General features: G+C 40.9%; 4 protein-coding genes across 6 annotated transcripts; 2 read left to right on the top strand and 2 right to left on the bottom strand.

The window, feature by feature from the left end:
- Positions 1-2,500: 2,500 nt before the first annotated feature.
- On the bottom strand, positions 2,501-11,730 carry LOC6530512 (photoreceptor-specific nuclear receptor). The gene is made up of 10 exons (XM_002091391.3): positions 11,308-11,730; positions 8,531-8,924; positions 6,163-6,266; positions 4,833-4,947; positions 4,126-4,181; positions 3,715-4,035; positions 3,294-3,502; positions 3,027-3,188; positions 2,809-2,973; positions 2,501-2,746 (listed from the first exon to the last, which is right to left on the bottom strand). Exons 1-10 carry the CDS (start codon positions 11,351-11,353, stop codon positions 2,564-2,566), a joined length of 1,755 nt encoding a protein of 584 aa, XP_002091427.2. The 5' UTR covers positions 11,354-11,730; the 3' UTR covers positions 2,501-2,563.
- A 3,025-nt stretch (positions 11,731-14,755) lies between these two features.
- LOC6530511 (protein spalt-accessory) lies at positions 14,756-15,607 on the top strand. The gene is made up of 2 exons (XM_002091390.4): positions 14,756-14,913; positions 14,971-15,607. The coding sequence occupies exons 1-2, from the start codon at positions 14,902-14,904 to the stop codon at positions 15,505-15,507; spliced, it is 549 nt and encodes a 182-aa protein (XP_002091426.1). The 5' UTR covers positions 14,756-14,901; the 3' UTR covers positions 15,508-15,607.
- A 1,081-nt stretch (positions 15,608-16,688) lies between these two features.
- On the top strand, positions 16,689-17,191 carry LOC6530510 (heterogeneous nuclear ribonucleoprotein A1). The gene is made up of 2 exons (XM_002091389.4): positions 16,689-16,743; positions 16,802-17,191. Exons 1-2 carry the CDS (start codon positions 16,732-16,734, stop codon positions 17,117-17,119), a joined length of 330 nt encoding a protein of 109 aa, XP_002091425.1. The 5' UTR covers positions 16,689-16,731; the 3' UTR covers positions 17,120-17,191.
- A 715-nt stretch (positions 17,192-17,906) lies between these two features.
- Positions 17,907-20,440, bottom strand: LOC6530509 (ADP-ribosylation factor 6). 3 transcript variants are annotated; one of them, XM_015197209.2, is made up of 5 exons: positions 20,227-20,440; positions 19,834-19,851; positions 19,391-19,507; positions 18,739-19,041; positions 17,907-18,681 (listed from the first exon to the last, which is right to left on the bottom strand). In XM_015197209.2, the coding sequence occupies exons 3-5, from the start codon at positions 19,470-19,472 to the stop codon at positions 18,539-18,541; spliced, it is 528 nt and encodes a 175-aa protein (XP_015052695.1). In that variant the 5' UTR covers positions 19,473-19,507; positions 19,834-19,851; positions 20,227-20,440; the 3' UTR covers positions 17,907-18,538. The 3 variants fall into 3 exon arrangements, with proteins under 3 accessions (XP_015052695.1, XP_002091424.1, XP_015052694.1); XM_002091388.4 differs by lacking the exon at positions 19,834-19,851 and having other exon boundaries at positions 17,907-18,442; positions 18,512-18,681; XM_015197208.2 differs by lacking the exon at positions 19,834-19,851 and having other exon boundaries at positions 20,257-20,440.
- Between the last annotated feature and the right edge of the window lie 397 nt (positions 20,441-20,837).

Raw genomic sequence — 20,837 nt, 5'->3', positions numbered from 1 at the left:
TTCATGCATAAATCACGACAGTGGAATGTGATTTATGTGAAATCTATTAGCAAATATTAAGTCAATAGGAGCAATTGTTGCCGGTGGCCGGCGACTGCCAAACAAGTGTTCCATGTCCAATTCGATGCGGACAGATCGGTGTTGTGGCCGATGTGTCGCCTGGCATCATAAATAAAAGATTTCCCAGCCACTGCCCCACATTTTGGCCAGGTGGAAAGCAATTTTCCAGCAATCGGTCGGTGGATCAGAAGGGTGGCAAACTCGAATGCCAAATTGCCACATACTAAATGCCGATTTAAGGCGATCAGCCGTTCGATCCGCGTCTTTGTTTTTATGGCTTCAATCAAATGGCGAGTCTTTAGCCGGATTTGGAGATCGGGCGACGTGTGCTCCAAAATGGGTGCAAAATGCCGCGAATTTTGGATGACGGACCTAATTAGCCACTGGCCACAGAATGAATGAGAGAATTCAAAGCGATTGCCCAATGGAATCGCAAGCGCGGAATTCTTAGCGGCGCACGCTGCGTATGCGTTATTTTTCGATCTATTCAATTAATTAACGCCGCTGCATTTGACTTGCAAATGCTTCGCGGAACGGCCAAGAAAAACATTGCAAAATGGAAAAACGCTGCTTAATTAAATCAAAAACCAACGACGAATTCAACCAGCCTGAAAAACCAAATAAAAACCGCGTGGCATTTATGACGCTTTGCCTGAGTTAATGAATGAATCGTGGTGGACATGGAAATGGATTTGGAGTTTGGCTTTGGAAGCTGACAAACTTAGAGCCTTGTTTCTGACGTGATTGGGAGTCTTTTGAAATGCACCGAACAAACTTTGGTAGATTTGTATCAATATGTATGATTTATTAAATACATTTGGAATTGGATAATATTTTAAGCCAGCACCAAATTATCTATTTTATGCTTTGATGATAAATATGGTATTGGCCTTTGGATGACATATTTTTCTTGGTGTATTTCGAGTCCAATTTTCATTTAGCAATCCCAACTGACTGCAAACCAATGACAGTTTCTACTCCACGGACAGCTGGCCATTTTGTCGCCTTCTTGTTTGTTTTTCCACAACGGGAATTGGTAGTAAGTGGTGTATTTATGGGATGACTGCATCGAGGCGGTCGGTTGTGAAATGGCTATTGCCATGGTAATGGTCAAGATGAAGCGGACTGGTTAAATGGCCTATGGATGTTAAAGATCCTGCTCGTGGATTTTTGTACACGTTAAATAGCATCAAATATATAATAAATAATATTTAATAAAATAAAACATATTCCAATTTATTATTCTTTTAGTGCTTCATTTAAACGGGTTTAAATTAAGCTTTCATTTAAAACTAGCTTTTTAGTTGTCTTAGCTTAAAGACAAGCTCGGGTAAGTGGCGCCATCTGGCAGTTGGTCTGCTAAAATTTCTTAGCCAACAGATGGCGTAAGGGAGAAATTTGGACGTGATATGTATAGTTATTGTCCTTTGTTATAGAGGAGAATGTGTAGCTTCCTGTAGCTTCCTGTAGCTTCCGATCTCCAATTCTAACATTACTATGTCCTGAAAAAATAATCAAATTTTAACACCTGGGAACTTTAAATTTAATATTAAATTTAATCGCATTAAATTTACAATGTACAATTATGTGTTCAGATCATAATTCATACATTAAATGAGAGCCTCTTATGCAATCTCTGTGGTGATTTGAAAGCTACACAACCATAAAAGTTAATTAATGGCGCCAATATTTGAAAGCGGCTAGTACCTAATACTTCTACTACCGCCACAGCCTTCTACATTTTACATTTTTTCTAACTATCTTCACTATTCTTTAATTTTACACAACCAAGCGGCAAAAATAGATACTCTAAACGAGCTGCCAGATGCAAATAAATTAAACTTAAGGTTGGTGCGACACCTAGCGTTAAGTATCTAAAAGGCGCAGCAGATTTAATCACATAACTAGCGGCTTCTATCGGAAGGTAGCGAGAAACAGCTTAGTTGTTAGGATGCAAACATTTTGCAACAGAGCACCTCGTACCTTTTTGAACACTGAAATTCAAACTTTGGGCGCTAGTCCTTAAAGCCAATCTTAAAGTCAATCTTCAAATTTTCAATTCTAATTCATTAAATAATTCCATGCGCAACTTATGTTTATGACGTGTTGTATTCTGCACAGATACAATTTACACATACTTACATTACTTTTGGTTTTTTCAGTCAATACTTTTCATCATCTGTTTTGCTTGCTGGGAAAACTTTTCTTATTTCTTTTTGCATAATAGCGAAATCAGCTCAGTATTGACAAATGTTATCTATATTAAGTAATCCCGAAATTTAAATTTTTTGTATACCTTTTTTATTATAATGTGATTTCATGATTGATAAATATATAAGCATATTTAAGTATATAAACTTAAATATTTATCAATCATGAAAGCGAAGAAGGTAATACTTGATTTCCTGGTGGAAAAGTGAAACAATCAAAAGTCACGCCATTTAACATTCAAGACACAAAAACATATTTATTTAAATTTGTTGTAACTTAAAGCTCGAGTTAACTAGTTCTTATACATGTCGCAGAGCACCTTCTCCATGGGCGTGTTCCCAATTGTGCGCTGAAAGTAGATGGACTCAATCTTGTGGGAGCTGATGATGCGCAGAAGCGGCAGCATGAGAAGGAGTCGTCCGAATCTGGCTATCTGGGCGGTGAACTGCGTCTTCGTGTGCTGCGACAACATCACCTGTTGGTTTAGGATAATCTCAATGAAGATTTAATTAGTTTTGAAAACCATAGCATACTTACGTGCGCCTGATCCTGAAGATTCTCAATCTGCGCCGGATCTTTAAGTCCGCGCGTTTCCGGCCGGAACAGAACTATCGCCTTGAGGCAGGCGAACTCAGCAGGATCAACCAGCACCGCCTTGTATTTGCAGAAGATCTCGTGCAGCGTTCGCACATCCGCCGCCAGCTAACAGAAATAGATGGTTCTTATATGTAAGATGTAGTCCGGTGCAGACTTACCTCCTCCTTGGTTGTGCAAGTGTCCCCATTGGCGTTGTTCTCCAGATTATTGCAGTGCTCCGCCACCGAGAAGAGCGCGCAGCCGGTGGGATCCAGGGGGATGCACCATTGGATGGCGTTCAGCAGGAAGAGCTCCGACCAGGATTCCTCCAGCAAAATAACCTGCAATCAATGGATATTTCGTAATGTTTTGAGTAAATTAGGTGTCCCATTAACTGGCTCTTTCTGCTATTAGTAGGTATTTACATAGATATACAGTCAACCCACCTGATCCCGAAAGGAGAGCCTCGCAAAGCTGGGCAGGTTCTTGGCCCACTTGACGGCCATGAAGAGCAGCCGGGCACTCGTCTCGTAAACAGTTTCATGTTGATGAGTGTACAGATTGGGCGACATGAACTGCGGCATGATGAAGCTGGAGTCCGATCTGCTCACCGCATGCGGCTCCTCGTTGTCATTGGTTACATCAATGGAGTCGTCTGTCAAAAGTGTGATAATAATGTTGTTAAAAAATTATAAGCAATATATAAAGATTAAGGTTTATACAAGTCACTACATATGTATATGACATCAAAAAGCAATCAGTTAAATCGTTAAGTAAACTGATTTTTCATCTGTCCTATTTCACTTTCATCTTTCTATTATTTCTTATTATTACTACTTGTTTCCCACACATGGCACCAGTACCCACCATCATTGTCATTTTCCATTGTGGGACTGGAGGAGCTGATGGAGGAGACGCTGCCGCCGGCGTTGTTCTTCTCCTTGCCGTTTTCCGGCGCCGGAGAGCTCGGGTCGATGGAGTGGTTGCTGCTCGAGTTGGTCGAGTGGGAGACATTGCCACTGCTGACCATCTCCATGCCGTAGGCCTTCTCCTTGGGCGAGTGGTGCATTGAGCCGGCGGCATTGAACATGGGAAAGCTGCCGGCGCCCATGTGGTTCGCAGCCAGTTGCATGGAGGAGGTGAGATGGTTGTGGTGCAGCAGTCGTCCCGTCGGCAAGCTGCCCAGTGCTGCTCAGGAGTCAAACAGAAATCAAGGTGGGCCATAAGTAACATACGTTCCAAACTATCAGCTGGGGGCAGCAACTAACTACTACTCACAGGGCGGGGGCAGGAGTCCGGAGCCGTAGCAGGGCGGAGACAGTAGCACGGGTGGTCTGCAAATTGGAGTTGCCCGCAGATTTCGGGCGGTTAGTTAAACTTATGCAAATGACAGGCTAAGCGAAACAGCTGCACTGGGAAAAAATCCAGACTATATTCTACGAAAATATTACTGACCCCATAAATCGAACACAAATTTCGTGAAATTAGTATGCATAATATCTACTAAACTATTTATCCATCAGTATCATCACATTATCCATTATACGTTTAATTTATACTTTTCAATAAGACAATATAAAGTTACATTTTAGGTTTTAAATATTTACTATGTTGTACTATAAAAAACATATATAAACCATTCTTCTTTAGTTGAAAAATAAACTTAAACATGTATGATATTGTTTATTTTAGGTATTAAATATTTACTATGTTGTACTATAAAAAACATATATAAACCATTCTTCTTTAGTTGAAAAATAAACTTAAACATGTATGATATTGTTTATTTTAGGTATTAAATATTTACTATGTTGTACTATAAAAAACATATATAAACCTTTCTTCTTTAGTTGAATAATAAACTTAAACATGTATAATATGGTTTATTATGTATACAGATGTATTAAAAAGCCTTGGCATAAATTCTCCTTCTAGTTCTGGCTCTCTAAGTATTTTCTTCGAGTGCAGCGGAGAGATACACTTACCCGAAAACCCCGACGGCCACGGCGGCCTCTCGCAGCGCCCGTCCGTGTTCCATCTCCCGCAGAGTCTCCGGCCGTATAGTGGCCGTGTTGCGGGGCTGTCGCTCATTTTGCACGGCTGTAATTGGAAAACAAATGCAACTAGCATGAGCACTCGGCATCTAGTTGTTTAGCGGGGGTTTGGGAGTGGAACGACATGGGAGTGGGACGTGTCCGTAATGAGGAAATGTCACACTGACAAAATCGCTCCTGGCACTCGTTTTAGCACAGGTATCGCAGGATGGCAGAATGGCAGGATGGCAGGACGAAAACCAGCCGCGTGTGCCCGGCCTTTGCTCATCAGCATACGCGAACGGAATGGAATCTCCGGCTGAGTGGGAGGAGCTGGGCAACAAGGCCATCCATCCATTGATGGCAAATTGGTTTTGTGGTCACGTGCCGCTCACGCCCACAAATTGTTTCGCCATTTGTTTATGCAATTTCACCGCACAATGAGGCCGGGCCACAAAAGCTACTTCGCCGCTAATGGCGCATCCGCAAACTGTGGCTATTTTCCATACGGCTCGCATAATTTACGGCCAAATTAAGAGATCCACAATAGAGTCGGGAAAGTGTGTGAACCGTCCCTTGGGAGCTAGAGTATATGGTTTACTTATTTAATGGCTAACTCACGAGATCGGAATGCAAAACGAAAGGTGTATTTAAACTTGCACCTTCATGAACTTTAAATAAAAATTGAGTCAGTTAAGAAGTAGCTAAATAATGCTAACAGAATAAAGGTAAAAAAACAACTCAGCTTTGTAATACCTTCTTTATAGATGCCCCTGACTTGTTAAGTACAACCAGGTGAGTACAATTGGTTTATATTGATTTTTTAAGCCTGAATCTGACTGACGGCTGCTGTTTGTCTATTTGCCATTCAAGAAATCGAACCACTGTTGGCCCAGAGTGTGTGCAGACATCGAAACAATGACGAAAACTTTCAGTCAAAATGAACAATTGGGGTTCAGTGGAGTGGCAGCAAAGCTGCATAAAATCTGTCAAAGACAACAGGAGCAGCAGGTAGCAAATCAATTGGGTGAGCAATATGTAAATAAGGAGCACCCGCCACCCAAAGTGAGCCACCCCAAAATGAGGATGCTCCTGCGATGGGTTTTCCACGTGGGAAAGGGCTAAAGGGTTAAAGGGCGCACTGATCGGGGTCACGTGTTCGCGGGGCTTTTGAGGTCCTGTTAAAGACCAATTAAACGTGCTTCAGTTCATTAGAGCGAGCCGAGATGTGATGCGATGTGATATGATAATGCAGTTGCACAATATACGCTATAATACCCACCGTCCTTGTTCATTCCCATTTGAAGGCACTTCTTGAGCCTGCAGGCCTGGCATTGATTCCGATGGGCCTTGTCCACCACACAGCGTCCGGTGCCCGCCTGGCAGCTGAAATGTTAAGCAGAATCGATTAAAATAGTGCCAGGACATAATCAGGTTATGGTTATCCTGCGCAGCTAACGAGATTTCGAGTGTCAGAAATTGCAACATTTGGCGATTTCGCTGGCGCACACAAAGCCACAAATCCAGACTCAGGCCAGCCGACCGGAAATCCAGCCACAAAAGCACTTGTGTATCTGCTAGATACAGGACCTGTTCCTCTCTTCCGTTTCACCGACCTCTCGTCCTTTGTTCTGCCCTGGTGGAACTTTAATCAAATCAGAGCCGAGTGGCACTCCCTCCCACTCGAAATCCACCGAAATCCATGCAACCATTTTTAGCCCAGCATTCGCCTGTCCTTTTGCACACTAAGCCTGCGCCAAAATTCAAAGATGGCCAATGCTTCTGAAATCTGCAGCCATCCCTATTTTCTCCATTTTATGTCCTTCGTGGCGCCTCGACAGGAAATCACTTATCCAAATGTATCCTTGAGATACAGCCCTTGTCTAGGTACGTCTACGCATGTGTATGTATATAATTGAGGTATTTTGTGTATGCAAATGTTGGGTTTTCGTAAACAAATCAAGTAGATTGGATATGTGCGAATGGGCAGCTCATTCCTTTGGCATTCCAAGTTTTGTGTGTCTATAAAAATAATCACATAATATTGCCATTGCCCCAACCATCATACATCCAGAAATAGACTATGAACGCATTTGTGTATACTAAAACTGGGAAGTAAAGGACACATTTCGGTTTTAACATGCTCTACAAATAATGTTTACTTTTAAAGTAAATATAACTGGTTAACTTCACTTGAACTTTCATAATTTGCTCATAAAATAAAATTTATTTTTAAAGTAAAGAAAACATTAAGAAACGATATATGTACTTTAAGTAAAATACGTATTAAGAACATTTTTTCTTAGCCGTTGAACAATAAATAAAAAAATCCATAAATTCCGTAGCCAATTCCTACAGCCATAAAAAGTCGAATATATTTGTGGCCTGTCTGTGAAACATTCCTATGGCCACATTCGAAAGATTGCAAGCAATTGATTATAATTGAAAACGGCTTAATGGGGCCACCGGAGACAAGGATATAAAAAGGATACCAAGGGCCAGATAGACTCGGTCGTCCATCGGGAAACAAGTCACGTCGGTGAAAATATACACTGGACCTGTTATCCCTTTTCCCTGTCTGGAGTGTATGCCTCGCTCAGTCATTCCCCTGCTGCTGGGTGGAGGATGAGGAGGATGCTGCTCCATTTCATCCCGCAGAGCCGCACAGAACCGCCCCCATTTTTTGACTTTGTTGCGATTCGGCTTAGTCGATGGACGAAGATGTCGGCTGGCCGGATGCGGGGAGGATGCGTGAGGATGTGGGTGCTGGGTCACATTTGGCCAAGTGTTTTGCGCTTAAGCCCTCCATATCAATCTCATGGGACCAGGACACGGATATAGAGATTTCGACATTTGTGATTTACCGCGCCCGCTGGAAAGCCGCAGAGCAAAACACGCATTACTGTATCATAACTTTATGTTTTTGCTGGCATTGATTCCGTCGCTTTGGATTATGGGATATTTCATTTCTACCAGATTTTATGATAATCGAATACTTTGATTCGTGTATTTGCTTTTCCTCTTTTTTTTTTAACTTTTTGTTACATTTTGGAAAATTCCCACGTCAAAAGAAAAAGTTTTAAACGAATTCACTTTAAATTCAATTACATTTTAAGCTGCAATCCAGCGAGGGGAGCGAAAGCAAAGTGGCATTCGCACATGATGCCATTCTGGGCAGAAAGTCAACGCGAGGGCAAATATGCGCATTCAAAAGTTGACGCTCAAATCCCAAAGATTTGAATAATTGTAATGAATTTGCCAGAGCTCCGTAATCCGCCAGACGAGCCTCCGGGCACAGTGGCCCACTCCCACTCCCATTCCCAGTCCGGGCACCACCCACTTTTGGGCAAATGTTGCAGCATTTAATGGAAATGAAATGGTAATGACTGGATTTGGTAGCGTAGTTAGGGCTGCACTGAAACAAAGCGGGCATCATTGCTGTGCCAAAAGGTTTAAAAAAAGTGTAAAGCTTACACTGTTTCATTTCTAATTACTTAAACTATCATATACAAGGATACTAACTCAAACTTGAAGTATAGTAATACTTATAAACCTTTAGGATATTATTACTTCACTCTCTATATGATTTCTTAAGATATTAAGTAATTTTCCAATTTGCAAACCCTAAATTTCTTTCTGTGTGCTCTCACCGATAAATGAGTTTCCGCCGCACGCTGCGCTTGAAGAATCCGGAGCAGCCATTGCAGGCCAGGATGCCGTAGTGCTTCCCCGAGCTGGTGTCGCCGCACACCACGCAGATGAGGCCCAGGTTCTGACCCTTAATCCGGGTCATCGCCGAACCCTCCGCCCCCGAAGAGTGGTTCATGGAGTTGGCTGCCGCTTGGGCCGCCGCTGCCGCCGCAGCCGCTGCAGCGGCACTGTGGTTCCAGCCCAGCAGCCGACCAGCGGGCACGTTTGGGGCGGCGGGATGAGGGGGCGGTTGCGGTGTGGGCGGTGCCACGCCCGACGACGTCGTTGGAGGCGCTTGTCCGTGCATCGGCACCGGCGGCGGAGTGTAGCAATGCCGCTGCGGACTGTGGAGTTCTGAAGTTTTGGAAGAGATCAGTAAAATGTATCTAAGAGATTCAAAATTGTATCTTATGGTTATTTGGGAAGTAACTACGACCTTGTTAAGATCATACGACATAGGGTTATATAGATTAAAATGTATCTAAGAGATTCGAAATTGTATCTTATGGTTATTTGGGAAGTAACTACGACCTTGTTAAGATCATACGACATAGGGTTATATAGATTATATAGCTCTTTAAAAGATCCCGAGATCAAAGATCAACGAGTTTTGAAAGCTTAAATATTATTGTATAGATAGGGTTATAGGGTTATATAGATTATATAGCTCATTAAAAGATCCCGAGATCAAAGATCAACGAGTTTTGAAAGCTTAAATATTATTGTATAGATAGGACACTAATAAATATTAAAAATTAATGTTTAATTCAATGAAAAAGGTTTTAAAAGAAGGGAAATAGTACACATCGTGTTAAAACTTGTAAGACTAACTGCTTATACTATCAGAATGTAAAAAATGTAATATATAATTTAATACAACTTCCGCACTATAACCTTATGCTTCTTTTTGTATATGTATAAGTTGTATCTGTGCATATCATAAGTATAATTCCCTCTAATCGACATTTCCGTTGAACTTGCGAGAGAGCATGTGGGAGATACACCATGAATTAAAAGATTGATCTCGTTAAATCATAGGCTTTTGAAATTTCCGACCAGACTTTAGAGCAGTCACCCCGGTGGTAATGGGTGGTGCAATAAAAAATCACTTATGTAGTTCATATAAATTAAATCGCAATTTGTCAGTTGTAGCGGATTGTGGAAGCCAAGGACCTGCCGATCTTATCCCTGCGTGGCGACATTGACGCCCTGTAATCCGCAAATATATTTACACATTCAATTAGGGTGCCATTAAGCCAAACGGCTCTCGACCAGAGCGTGCCGAGCAATCTGTGCGCAAAATTTGCCTCGGGGGACGATTGTTTTGCCATCACACCCTAATTTGATTGTAGTTTCCTTACTGATTTTTTGATGCACTTAACCCTCGACGTTCCAAGGACGAGAACGCGGACGAGGACACATTTGTTACACTCGCCACTTGGCTGTGCGCTCGACCATTTGGGTTCGTGGTTCTCATTCTGATTCTGTTTCTGGTTTTGGGTTTGGGTTTGGGTTTGGGTTCTGGTCCTGCTTGGGATTGGTGTGGAATGAAAGGACAAAGTCAGGAGGCCTTTCAGCCGGGACCAACTGGCAGTAGTGCGGTCCAAAAGCCGGAGGATTAGCGTCATATGCTTGCATTTTCCGGGACATCGTCTTTGTTAATTTTATGGGCTCGTTGAAATTCACTTTGGCACAAAAGTGTTAAGGGCTGTGTCAGGCGGATGGCTGTGTTATGAATTTCAGACATTTTTGGCGGCCTGACTCGAAGTCTAATTCAATTTGGTGATTATCGCAAATTGAATTTGCCTGGTTCACTCGTGCATGCCATCAGAAAGTTGGGCATCGATTTGATTTGAGTGTTTCCGCAGACAGCTCGTTGCCACAAATTGGTAATTAAAATTGCCAATGTGCGATCAGAATGCGCTTGTTTCCTTTCATGTTTTAATCAAGACATTTTATACTTGATCCGCTCTTTGCATCCTATGAATTAATAAATCCCAAAAATTGTACTTCTTTTTAAGCGAAACAGCTCTGAAATAGATTTTCTAATCAAATGTCAAAAAGAGTTGCTCTCAAAAAGGAAAATTCAAATTGCAAAAGTATTTTCTGCAAATAATTAAATCTTTAGAAATTGCTTAGTTGGCGATATACTCGTAACATTAATAATTCGGCACCGATTATGATCGGATTATTATCTTCCTTAATATATAAGTAATTTGAAAAAAATCTGTGGGCTATAGCCAAAGCAAATTAATTAAAGATATATGTAGTCAGTTTTTTTTATTTTATGGCTCACGTTATTTAAAACCCTCAAAATAATAAACAATAAGAGTTTGCCGCCGCATAATTGGTATGACAAAACTCAAATATCATTTCTCTTATGATGTTTTTCGTTTTTGTAATTGCTATCCTTGCCTTTGCAACCTTTCTTTTTTTTCCTTAAAATGATCCTTTTTTTATTTTTTCTATCTTAGGCGTCCTAATTAATCGTGGGTGTAAGAAGCGTAATTATATTTCACACACGATTTACCCACAAACGTGATATTGTCCTTTTTAAAAATTGTTGTTGAAGGGATTTTTTATCGACCTTAGCACATCGCTTAATAAGTTGTTTATTGAAAAGATATTTCATATATTTTTTTTTTTCATTTTTAACATATTTGTGTTCCACACATTTCACAGCCTTATAACTATATTTCAACACCATGCTTATGTTTTTATTAACACATCAATTTACCTTGAGAAGATGGTCGTGTTTCGGAGGAATTTTCTTCTTTATTCATTTTGTTGGGCTTAGGCGAACTGCGGTTATAGATTTCACCTCGTTGAAAGGTTCGTTAACAATCAGCACTATTTTTAAGTATTTCGGAAACACCACTGTTAAATCGCACTTTTTGGGGTCATCGCATTGGGCTCCATATTAAATTGCAAACGTGGAGAGGCGACGGCAAGTGGAGAAGTGGAGATTCCCGCTGATGAAACCGAACCAATGCGATCCGACGGCGCTGCGAGTGTGCCGTGATGATGTTGTTAACGTCTCGATGTACGATTTCAGATTCCGGATTTCAGATTTATCATAAAAGCGTGACAGGAGCTAAACACCGATGTGTCCACTCCAGCAGTCGGCCAACCAGCCAACGGGCCAACCCCGGACTAGGGTAAAAAAAACCATATCGCAGGATATAATCCGCGGTCGCTGAGTGGGCAGAGAAGTCCTTGCCTGCGTATGTGTGTGTGAGGACAAAAAGCACGGCACCCAGCACACACACACACACACACGAGCAGCAAGAGCAGAGAGCATCGAGCAGCGAGCAAGGAGCAGCGAGCGAAGGATAACCGCACACCACCCACCCACCGACGGAGACTTTTAGTGGCAACTCTGGTGGCGCATTTGCTTGTTGGCTTGCTTTGATTCGTTCCTTCTTGATGCTGCGGCAGGAGCTTGTCCCCGCTGTTAGTGTGTGTGTGTGTGCTGGTGTGCTGGTGTGCGGTACTGTGTGCGAGTGTGGGTAAGCCAAGCCACAATCGCAATCTCCAATAAACACCCGGCTCTGCGCTCTCTGCGCACACACACAACCACACACAAGCACACACACAGGCACTCGAAAGAGCAGAGAACGCCCGGTCGCCATCATGACTCGAAAAAGCTGAGCGCCGGGGAGCGGAAACGGAAGTGGGCGGCAGAGAGGAAGTGGAGCAGAGCAATGGCGTGGCGTGGCGCCCCACCAATGCAGCCATGAAACAGATGACGCAGCTGCGCGGCTGGCGCTCGTATAATCGTCTTGGGTTTTGACATTTTGTTTTTGTTTTATAATACCCTTTGTGATGTCGGCGCTTTCGAGCTTTCCTCGTCCTGCCCCCCCTTCTTGACCCTCTGCCAACGACGTCACTCTTGGCCTCGCATTCTAACCGCCCCCACCAGAAGCCCCAGCTTCCGCCCAGAAATTGCCGCCACCCAGTAAACTGTAATTGAATTGAAGAGGAAAATGTTTTTGCTGGTGTCCTGTGGGTGTACTTGGATCCACATCAAGTATATGTAAGCGTACATTTAACTGAAGGAGTTTTAACGGTGTTTAAGTGTTTTTGACATAATTTTAAATTTTATGCTTATACTATTCCAATTAAATAATAGATTTGATTTAACTTTAATTTTACAAGCATTTTTATTATACTTTTCCCTTTTTATTTGCAACCATTATTTGTAAATACATACATGTATGTACATACATATATATCTCAAGATTCGCATTATTATTTGTACATGGAAAATTAAGGTAAAACAAAGACTTGTATTTTATTAAGTTTAAACAAATGGTAATACGCTTCTTGAGTTTGGAGATTTTTGTAATATTTGTTTTTTTAGAGTAAAAATGGTGAATATACCAGCCAATGTTAAAAATAATGTTTTAATAAATACGAAACAGGAAATAGAATTACATTTTACATTTTTCTACCCATTTGTTCTGTAAATGGTAAACTGCATTTAAAAATATCTAATTTATAGGCTTAGAAGTGAAAACCTGCTGCTAAAGTTTATCAAATTTCAAAAAGTATAATCATAAAATATTTTAAAAGCCAGTCTTAATACAGCGATGTTGTATCTTTGTATCTGATGGTGTGCGCCATATTATTTATGCATACACATTTTTATTTACTCTTTATACATTATAATTTCATGGATTCAGGCAAAGCAAGGCTTTGTGTGTGAAAAGAGAGAGCTAAAAGTGGTCCCGGGTCCACTAATCCAATAATCGATAACTGCTGCTCGTAGGACGAAAATGGGTGGCATAAAAGGGGATAGGGGGATAGGGGGCTCCGATGTGCTCCCCGATTTTGTTGTGGGGCTTTTGCCATGCTTAATGCGCCGACATTAACTTTGTAACAAATGAGATGTCGGAATACAACAGTCAGGATCCTGGCAAGCCACAGCCCCTCGCCGCGCCCCCCTCTCCCCCTCCCCCTCGCTCCTTTGGCCGCTCCTTTCTGCACTCTCGCTCTCTTTGCGGGGGAGAAAGCCAGAGAGCAGCTGCGGCTGGCAGAAGTTTATGCTCGGCACAAAAGTGAACAAATGCAAAAGTCAAAGCGCTTTGCCGGCATGGCCACGCCCACCACGTCGAGGGAGGAGCGAGCGAGAGCGAGAAAGAGAGACAGAGAGAGAGAGACAGGGGCGTTATCCTGTAACAGCCGTGCAACCAGGATGTCCGGTGGTGCGAGCGAGAGCAACGACATCGTGCGAGCAGGACGAGCAGAGACGACGGGGTTGGTTCTTGACATTTGAACGGCGACATTTCGCATCGCCAGGATACATACACAAATACTCACACACCCACACGCACACACACAACCACACAGACAAATCTCTGCGAGTTCGAGTGCGCCCACTGGAGTGGGCGGTGGGTGGGCAACCCTATCAAGTGCAGTGCACTTTATTTAATCAATCAAAATTCATGGACTGCCTCCTTTATTCAACATTCAGACACTTTGTATCTTTGATTTACGTTCCGGTAAAGTGGGATTACTAGGAACTGTAATCCCAGCTATGCAGCATACTATTGAATCTTTAAAGCGCACTTGTTTATCTAACATCCTTCGTTAATTTAGTAAAATTAAATAAAGAGTGTAAAGTGTAAGGTGAACATGTGCTGCTTATCGGCCAAAATGTAATCTAAAGTGTTTTAATATTGTTCTATCAAACCAGACATACATATGTACATGCATATGAATATAAGAACGTTTTGAGATTACAAATTGTCAAAAAATTGATTTCTAGCTTATCTGTTCTAAGCTAAAAATATGAACGTCTAAAGTAAAACCGAATCGAAAATGAAAAGAAACCAGAAATTTAAATTTGCGGGCATCAACAAATTAATAGATTGTTTACAAATTTGCCTTCGTTATAGTTTGTTTATACCACTTATTTCTAAGGCCAATACACTTGCTTAATCGTAGACTTCTCTGCCCGTGTCTAATATTTTGTTTTTGTTTCGTTTTTTGCCTACTAATCATTGACCTCATGCGCCATCAAAATTTGGGATTTTCCACAGGGTAATCGTTCTCGAATGGGAATGTGTGCCAAAGTAGATGTATTATTGGTATTGTACCTTTAATTTAAATTCTGAAATAGGAACAAGGTTATGTCCCGAAATGTTACTGCTCGTAATATTTCAACAGTCTTTCTTTTCTTTCCTTTCGAAATCCAGATTTAAATATAAATCAAAGAAAACCATAAGCCCATAACAGGTAACTCAATGTCGAAACGTATTGCCGACTGGCTGGGGTATAAAAGAAGGCACTTTTTGTCATTGACTACAGTTCGAAAAAAAATATCAAAATGAAATTAATGGTGATTAAGCTAATGGTCAGTAAAGTTGACATAATTCTCAATTTATATACCCTTTAGGTTGTCCTGTTTGCCCTGATGGGCATGGCCTTGGCCAGACCAGGATACGATGGAGCAGCCACCAAGCAGTGGGGTTCAGGATCCGTGCCACTGAGCAGCCAAAGTGGGTACGGTGCCCAGAGCACAGGATTCGTTGGCAGGCAGGGTGGATATGGTCAACCCGCTCCACTGGGTGAACTGGGGGCCTATGGCGGCGGTCAGGGTGCTTACGGCAGCACACAGAGGGGATATGGTGCATCCGTTCCCCAAAATGAATACGCAGGTGGATTCGCGGACCAAGGACGTTTGAGAGGATATGGCGATGCCGCTCCCCAGAGTGGATATGGCGGCGGACAGGGAGCCTACGGACGACCGGCTGCCCAATTGGGCCAGGGATATGCCGCAGGAGAGCTCGGAACGGGCCCACATTTTGGCCAGGGAGAATTCACCGGCGGATTTGGTCATGAAAACTGTAACCACGAGCATCATGAACATCATGAGCATCACAGGCACCACGGACATAGTGGACACTACTTACCAACCTTGGGCAGTTTCTAGGATTGTGATTTTAGAAAAGGCACGGCTATTTTAGGTCGATTACCTTTATGAAGTACTTCAAGTTATTCCGGAAATAAATTCTAAGGATTCAATACCTTGACGTATTTGAGTGATTGCATTTCTTAAACTATACTCTTTACTTCTTGCTAAATCGAAATATGTGCTTATATATTGTGTATATATCTGGGTATATTGAGTTTTTTCCCCTGTTTGAGATTAAAATTTTGTTGTACATATTAACGAAACAAAGACGATATTTTAATGATTTGTATGTATGTATATTATAATCCTAATCTATAAATCCGTAATTTATAGATTTTAAACAATTTTTTTATCAGTATTTTGATCAGAACATTTGAAATATTGGTCCGAATATGGATTGGCATACCTTGTTGAGCTCGTAATTAAATTTCCAATCAAATTGTGTTTTCAAAAAAAAAATTATATTTTTTTCACTTTTCTTCCAATTTTTGATGATGATTTTTGCCGAAAATCGGATTTCTGTTATTTTGCAACTATAAATATCAGTATTTTGATTGGTCCGATAATTTATATTTTTTTGTGTATTTTTACCTGAGTATCCAATTGGTTAAATAAACAAAGAGACATAAAACCGAATTATACATATTAAAGTAAATAATAAAATGAACTAAGATTTAACGAATAGGATTTTGTTCAAAGTGTTGTTTCAATCGGTAATCAATTGTTTTCAGACATAACATATATGATTAAAATAGGGCCTTTTAAATAAAAAGTTCGCACACGTGCCCGAAATAGAAAACAAAAAGGCAATATTTCGAAAAAAAAACCTTCTGCCTAATTGGTGGTTCCGCTGTCTGTGATTAACAATTCGTTTGCTTTGTTTTCATCTAAACATTGACCTCTTGGTTATGTTATCAATTTTTCAAATTTTTTACAGGGTAATCATTTATTAAAGAATGTATAAGTTAATAGCCTTCGATTTTGCATATTTTTTTTATTTAATATCATTTTAAAAATTAGAAAAGTGTTAAAGAAGCTATAGTCCCTGATATAAAAACCAATTTAATCACATATAATCGTAAAAAGGTGTGTCAGATGATATATTTTACAATTGTAAATCCATTAATGTAGTACGCCTCCTAGGTATCTGAAAGTCGAATCTTAGTTAGGAGCCCGCTTACAGATCGGGTATAAAAAGAGGCCCTTTTCAGAACGGAATTCAGTTCAATAATTTAAAGCAACATGAAATTACTGGTAAGCTAGCTGTGTAAAAGAAAGAAAGTAGCAGGATCTTACATATTTCTATCCTTAGATTGTCCTTCTTGCCTTGGTGGCCGCTGTTTTGGCCAGGCCTCAATTTGGCGGACGTGGTCAGGGAGGATTTGGCGGACCTGGCGGTCAGGGAGGATTTGGCGGACCTGGTCAGGGAGGATTTGGAGGACCTGGTCAGGGAGGATTTGGAGGACCTGGCGGTCAGCAAGGATTTGGCGGTCCTGGTCAGGGAGGATTTGGCGGACAGGGAGGATTTGGTGGCCAATACGGACCAGGAGGATACGGCGGACAGGGAGGATTTAACGGCGGATATGGTGGCGAGCACAGACATCATCACCATCATCGTGAGCGCTTCTAACTTCCCAATATTTTAACCGTCTTAAAATAATCATGAGCGAAACAATAAATTATTTTTTGCCATTTATTTTAATACCTGCTATTTTCTTGAATCAAATATTAATGAGACCGCGCAACGTCGAGATACCCCGCATCCGGGGGGAGAAGAAACACTAAAACAGCTCGAACCACTCCATTGCATAAGAAAGAACTAATAATTTTACATTTTAAGCCGTACTAGTGTTCTAAAACACTGCCGCTAGGTGGCGCTCGTTTGGGAAGTCTGCATCTCCATCACACGCTCTTTAGCTGAAAAAAGGGTATCCGATAGCTGATGATAGCGATAAAATCTACTGCACCGTTATATTTTTCATTTAACAAGACTTTAATTCGTATTTATATAAATGCTAAAATAATATATATACAAAAATGGTTTTAAAGAAAAATACTTTTAAACCTTTTTAACATTTAATAAGGTAAGGAAGAGTTTTTAGCACAATATTTAAAACTATCTCCGCCAGCTCGGGGATGATTGCGAAACAATGGTAAATTTCTGAACGCCTTGTTGCACAAATCATACTCAGACTCAGGTATAGCCAGGCTCATTTACCCTCCAAATTACGGCACTGAATGTGGCATGTTTACTTTTCAAATTGAGCGCACAATACAAACCAAATGCGTTTGACATTGAAGTCAGAATGGCATGCTCGCAAATCCAGGGACCTTTCTTCTTCGTCCCGAAGAATAACACGTTGAGAAAATTAGCTGTTGGAATGGGGGAAAATAATGAGGGATCATAGACACACACATTGAGGAAGGCACAGTTACTATTTCATTATATTTTGAAGACTCAGTTTTAATCTAAATAGCAATCTATAGGTTTGTTCAATTGTTTGTTCGGTGTTTTCTTTTATTTCGTTTGTTGTTGTATATGGGCTTTAATTTGAATATTTATTTACAATTTATTTAAGACTCGTTACACCCTTGCTCAAGTCAAATATAGTAACAGTTGCAATAAACAAGCTTTCAACTTATTGCTTACGTGTCTCATCAATATAATTTACAAGAAAAACTTACTTAAGGCTAATCTCCGTTGATGTTTTGCTTTATGTCTCTGTGCTTCACGCATAATTTACTTTACGGATATTTACCGGCTGCTTACGTTGATGCATCTTTTATTTTGTAGGTATGTGTATTTTTACTAGTGAGAATATTGGTTGGTTAATTGAGAGTATATATAATTACTATATATATCTGACTTCTATATACCATTTTTAACATTTGTAATTTATGTACGTTCGTTTTTACGAATTGGGCTTTTACTATGCGCTTGCGGTTGGTTTTCCTTTGTATAAATAAAATAGAATATTTTTCGCTTTTGCTTCGCTTCGAATAATACATGCCATATACATACATATAAGAAAATGCTCGATTACGATTCTCATAACTTATGGTTCGACGTTAGCCAAATGAGGCCCTCGGACAGGCCATCGCCGGATGTGGCACATGATGGTTGTACATACCAATTGCGATCTCTTATTCTAGTTAAACCTAGTTTTTCCTGGATTTCATGGGGTTTCATTGCTGCAAGAAAACATATTGATAAGCGGATTGAAAGAATTGGCTAAGCATTATACTAACCATCAGGCAGATCCTGCTTGTTAGCAAATATCAGTATGATGGCGTCGCGCATCTCCCTATCGTTAATTATCCTATGCAGCTCCGTGCGCGCCTCGTCTATCCGATCCCGATCCGCACAGTCCACGACGAAGATCAGACCCTGTGTACCCGTGTAATAGTGTCGCCATAGCGGTCGAATCTTATCCTGCCCACCGACGTCCCACACATTAAACTTGACATTCTTATAAGTGACGGTTTCCACATTAAAGCCCACAGTGGGTATCGTTGTAACAGATTGGCCGAGTTTCAGTTTGTACAGAATCGCTGTGGATGGACAAAAATAAGATTAGTTTAGAAACGCCGACGATGAATAAACAAAATAGCGACTAGCTCGTATTCGATTACTGATAGCACTGTCTCAATTGTCTACGTAGTAAACTGACAAGAGGACTTTTCGAAATTAAAGTAAAGTTAAGATTAAATTTTACATTTTGTTGAATTGCAATAAGAATAAACAATAATAATACATGACTCGCCATGTACAATAACTTGTTTACATTATTCTATGGCACTGTACTGATATAAAAGGTTTGGTTTCCGCTTAGGGAATAACTAACTAATGGGCACTAATCAGGTCCAAAATCGAATTCGAGAATCCTTTTGATATGCTCACTTGTTTTTCCAGCCGCGTCCAGTCCGAGCATGAGAATTCGCATTTCCTTGTTGCCGAAAATTTTTGATAGTAACTTTCCCATGGTGCTGATGTGTCATCCATTAAACCTTAGCCAATCTGAAAAACAGTTCAAGTAGAGTTGACGAGCTCTTTCAAATAAGCATATCGATAAGAATAGCTGGGCGAGATTCAGGGCAGGGTCAGTGAATTTCCAGATAATAAAGCCATTGTAATACAGTTTGCAGTTAACATATCAATTTATGATATAAGAACGCCGTCGTGTGAAGGCGCGTAACTGATACATGAATGTACGAATATATGTACATATGTAGCTACATATGCATACGGAGGCACAGTCAGAGGCACAGGCAATTTGGTGGCCATATAGAGCTCGAACGACGGCGGAAGCTAAGAACATTATTTTGCATAATAATTTCACTTACATTGTCATCAGCTCGTTGCTAAAAAGCGAGAAAATAAGTGGAGAGGCAGAATTTATCAGTGAAGAGCTTGCAGCACACAGTCGCACACACACAGACACACACACACATGCTTACACTTAGGAAGTACAATTGGACAGATAAACACACTATAGTGTCTCGCAAATTGGGGCAGAGTTATCTCAATTGCGGGCTTATCGCTGGCTCCACTGGATCGGCCAGCTCCTCCCCCGCCCCCTGAACAGCCACCACCCCCCTGCCGAACCATCAAAGCCGGCTTGGGAGCAACGATATCGGATGGTTTTCGGATTCTACGGAATCTCGCTCGCTCTCTCGCTGCTGCTGCTTGCCTACGTCACAAACACGCCCGTAACACACATACACATGTATACACACCCAAGTCTCCTGAAGACCGCCGTTACGCACCGCTTTCCAGCCCAATTCGTTCCACGCCGGCCTGAAATCCGTTAACATGTAGTGCCAAAGTGCGCGGGCCGGGGCATAAAATGCATTTGCTAGCACACGGCGGCCAAAAAACTATAACTAACAACAACAATTTTGCACTAATCTTCTTGTATTTATATACACATACAAGAAGCAGTGTGCCCGTTGGCGCAAAACGGAACAAGATTATCGGGAATTCCACAAAAAACGCTAAAAATTGCCAAGGGTGCGGAGGATAAATACCGGAAATACTGAATTTATCAGTTGCAAAACTGTGACTGGCGGTGAACTTATACATCGTGATTTTTTGCCCAATAAGTTTTTGGCTTTGCAATTCAAAACTAAAAGAGATTTAATTATATAGGAAAATATAAAAAAAATTTTTGGAAAGAGACCACTAGTACATTTTTGGTATATATAAAATATTTGAAAAGAATCTCTGGCAACGGAATTACAATGCATACGTAAGGAATAGCAATACGTGAATTGAAAATATATGAAAGAAATTAATTTAATTATTTTGAAAAGCTTACTTTCAAATTACTGTATACACATGTTTTCCT

This window comes from Drosophila yakuba, chromosome 2R (genome assembly GCF_016746365.2).
Source record: "Drosophila yakuba strain Tai18E2 chromosome 2R, Prin_Dyak_Tai18E2_2.1, whole genome shotgun sequence".
NCBI lineage: Eukaryota > Metazoa > Arthropoda > Insecta > Diptera > Drosophilidae > Drosophila > Drosophila yakuba.
Note: the sequence above shows the minus strand (reverse complement) of the source record. Positions and strands in the feature narration are given on the sequence as shown.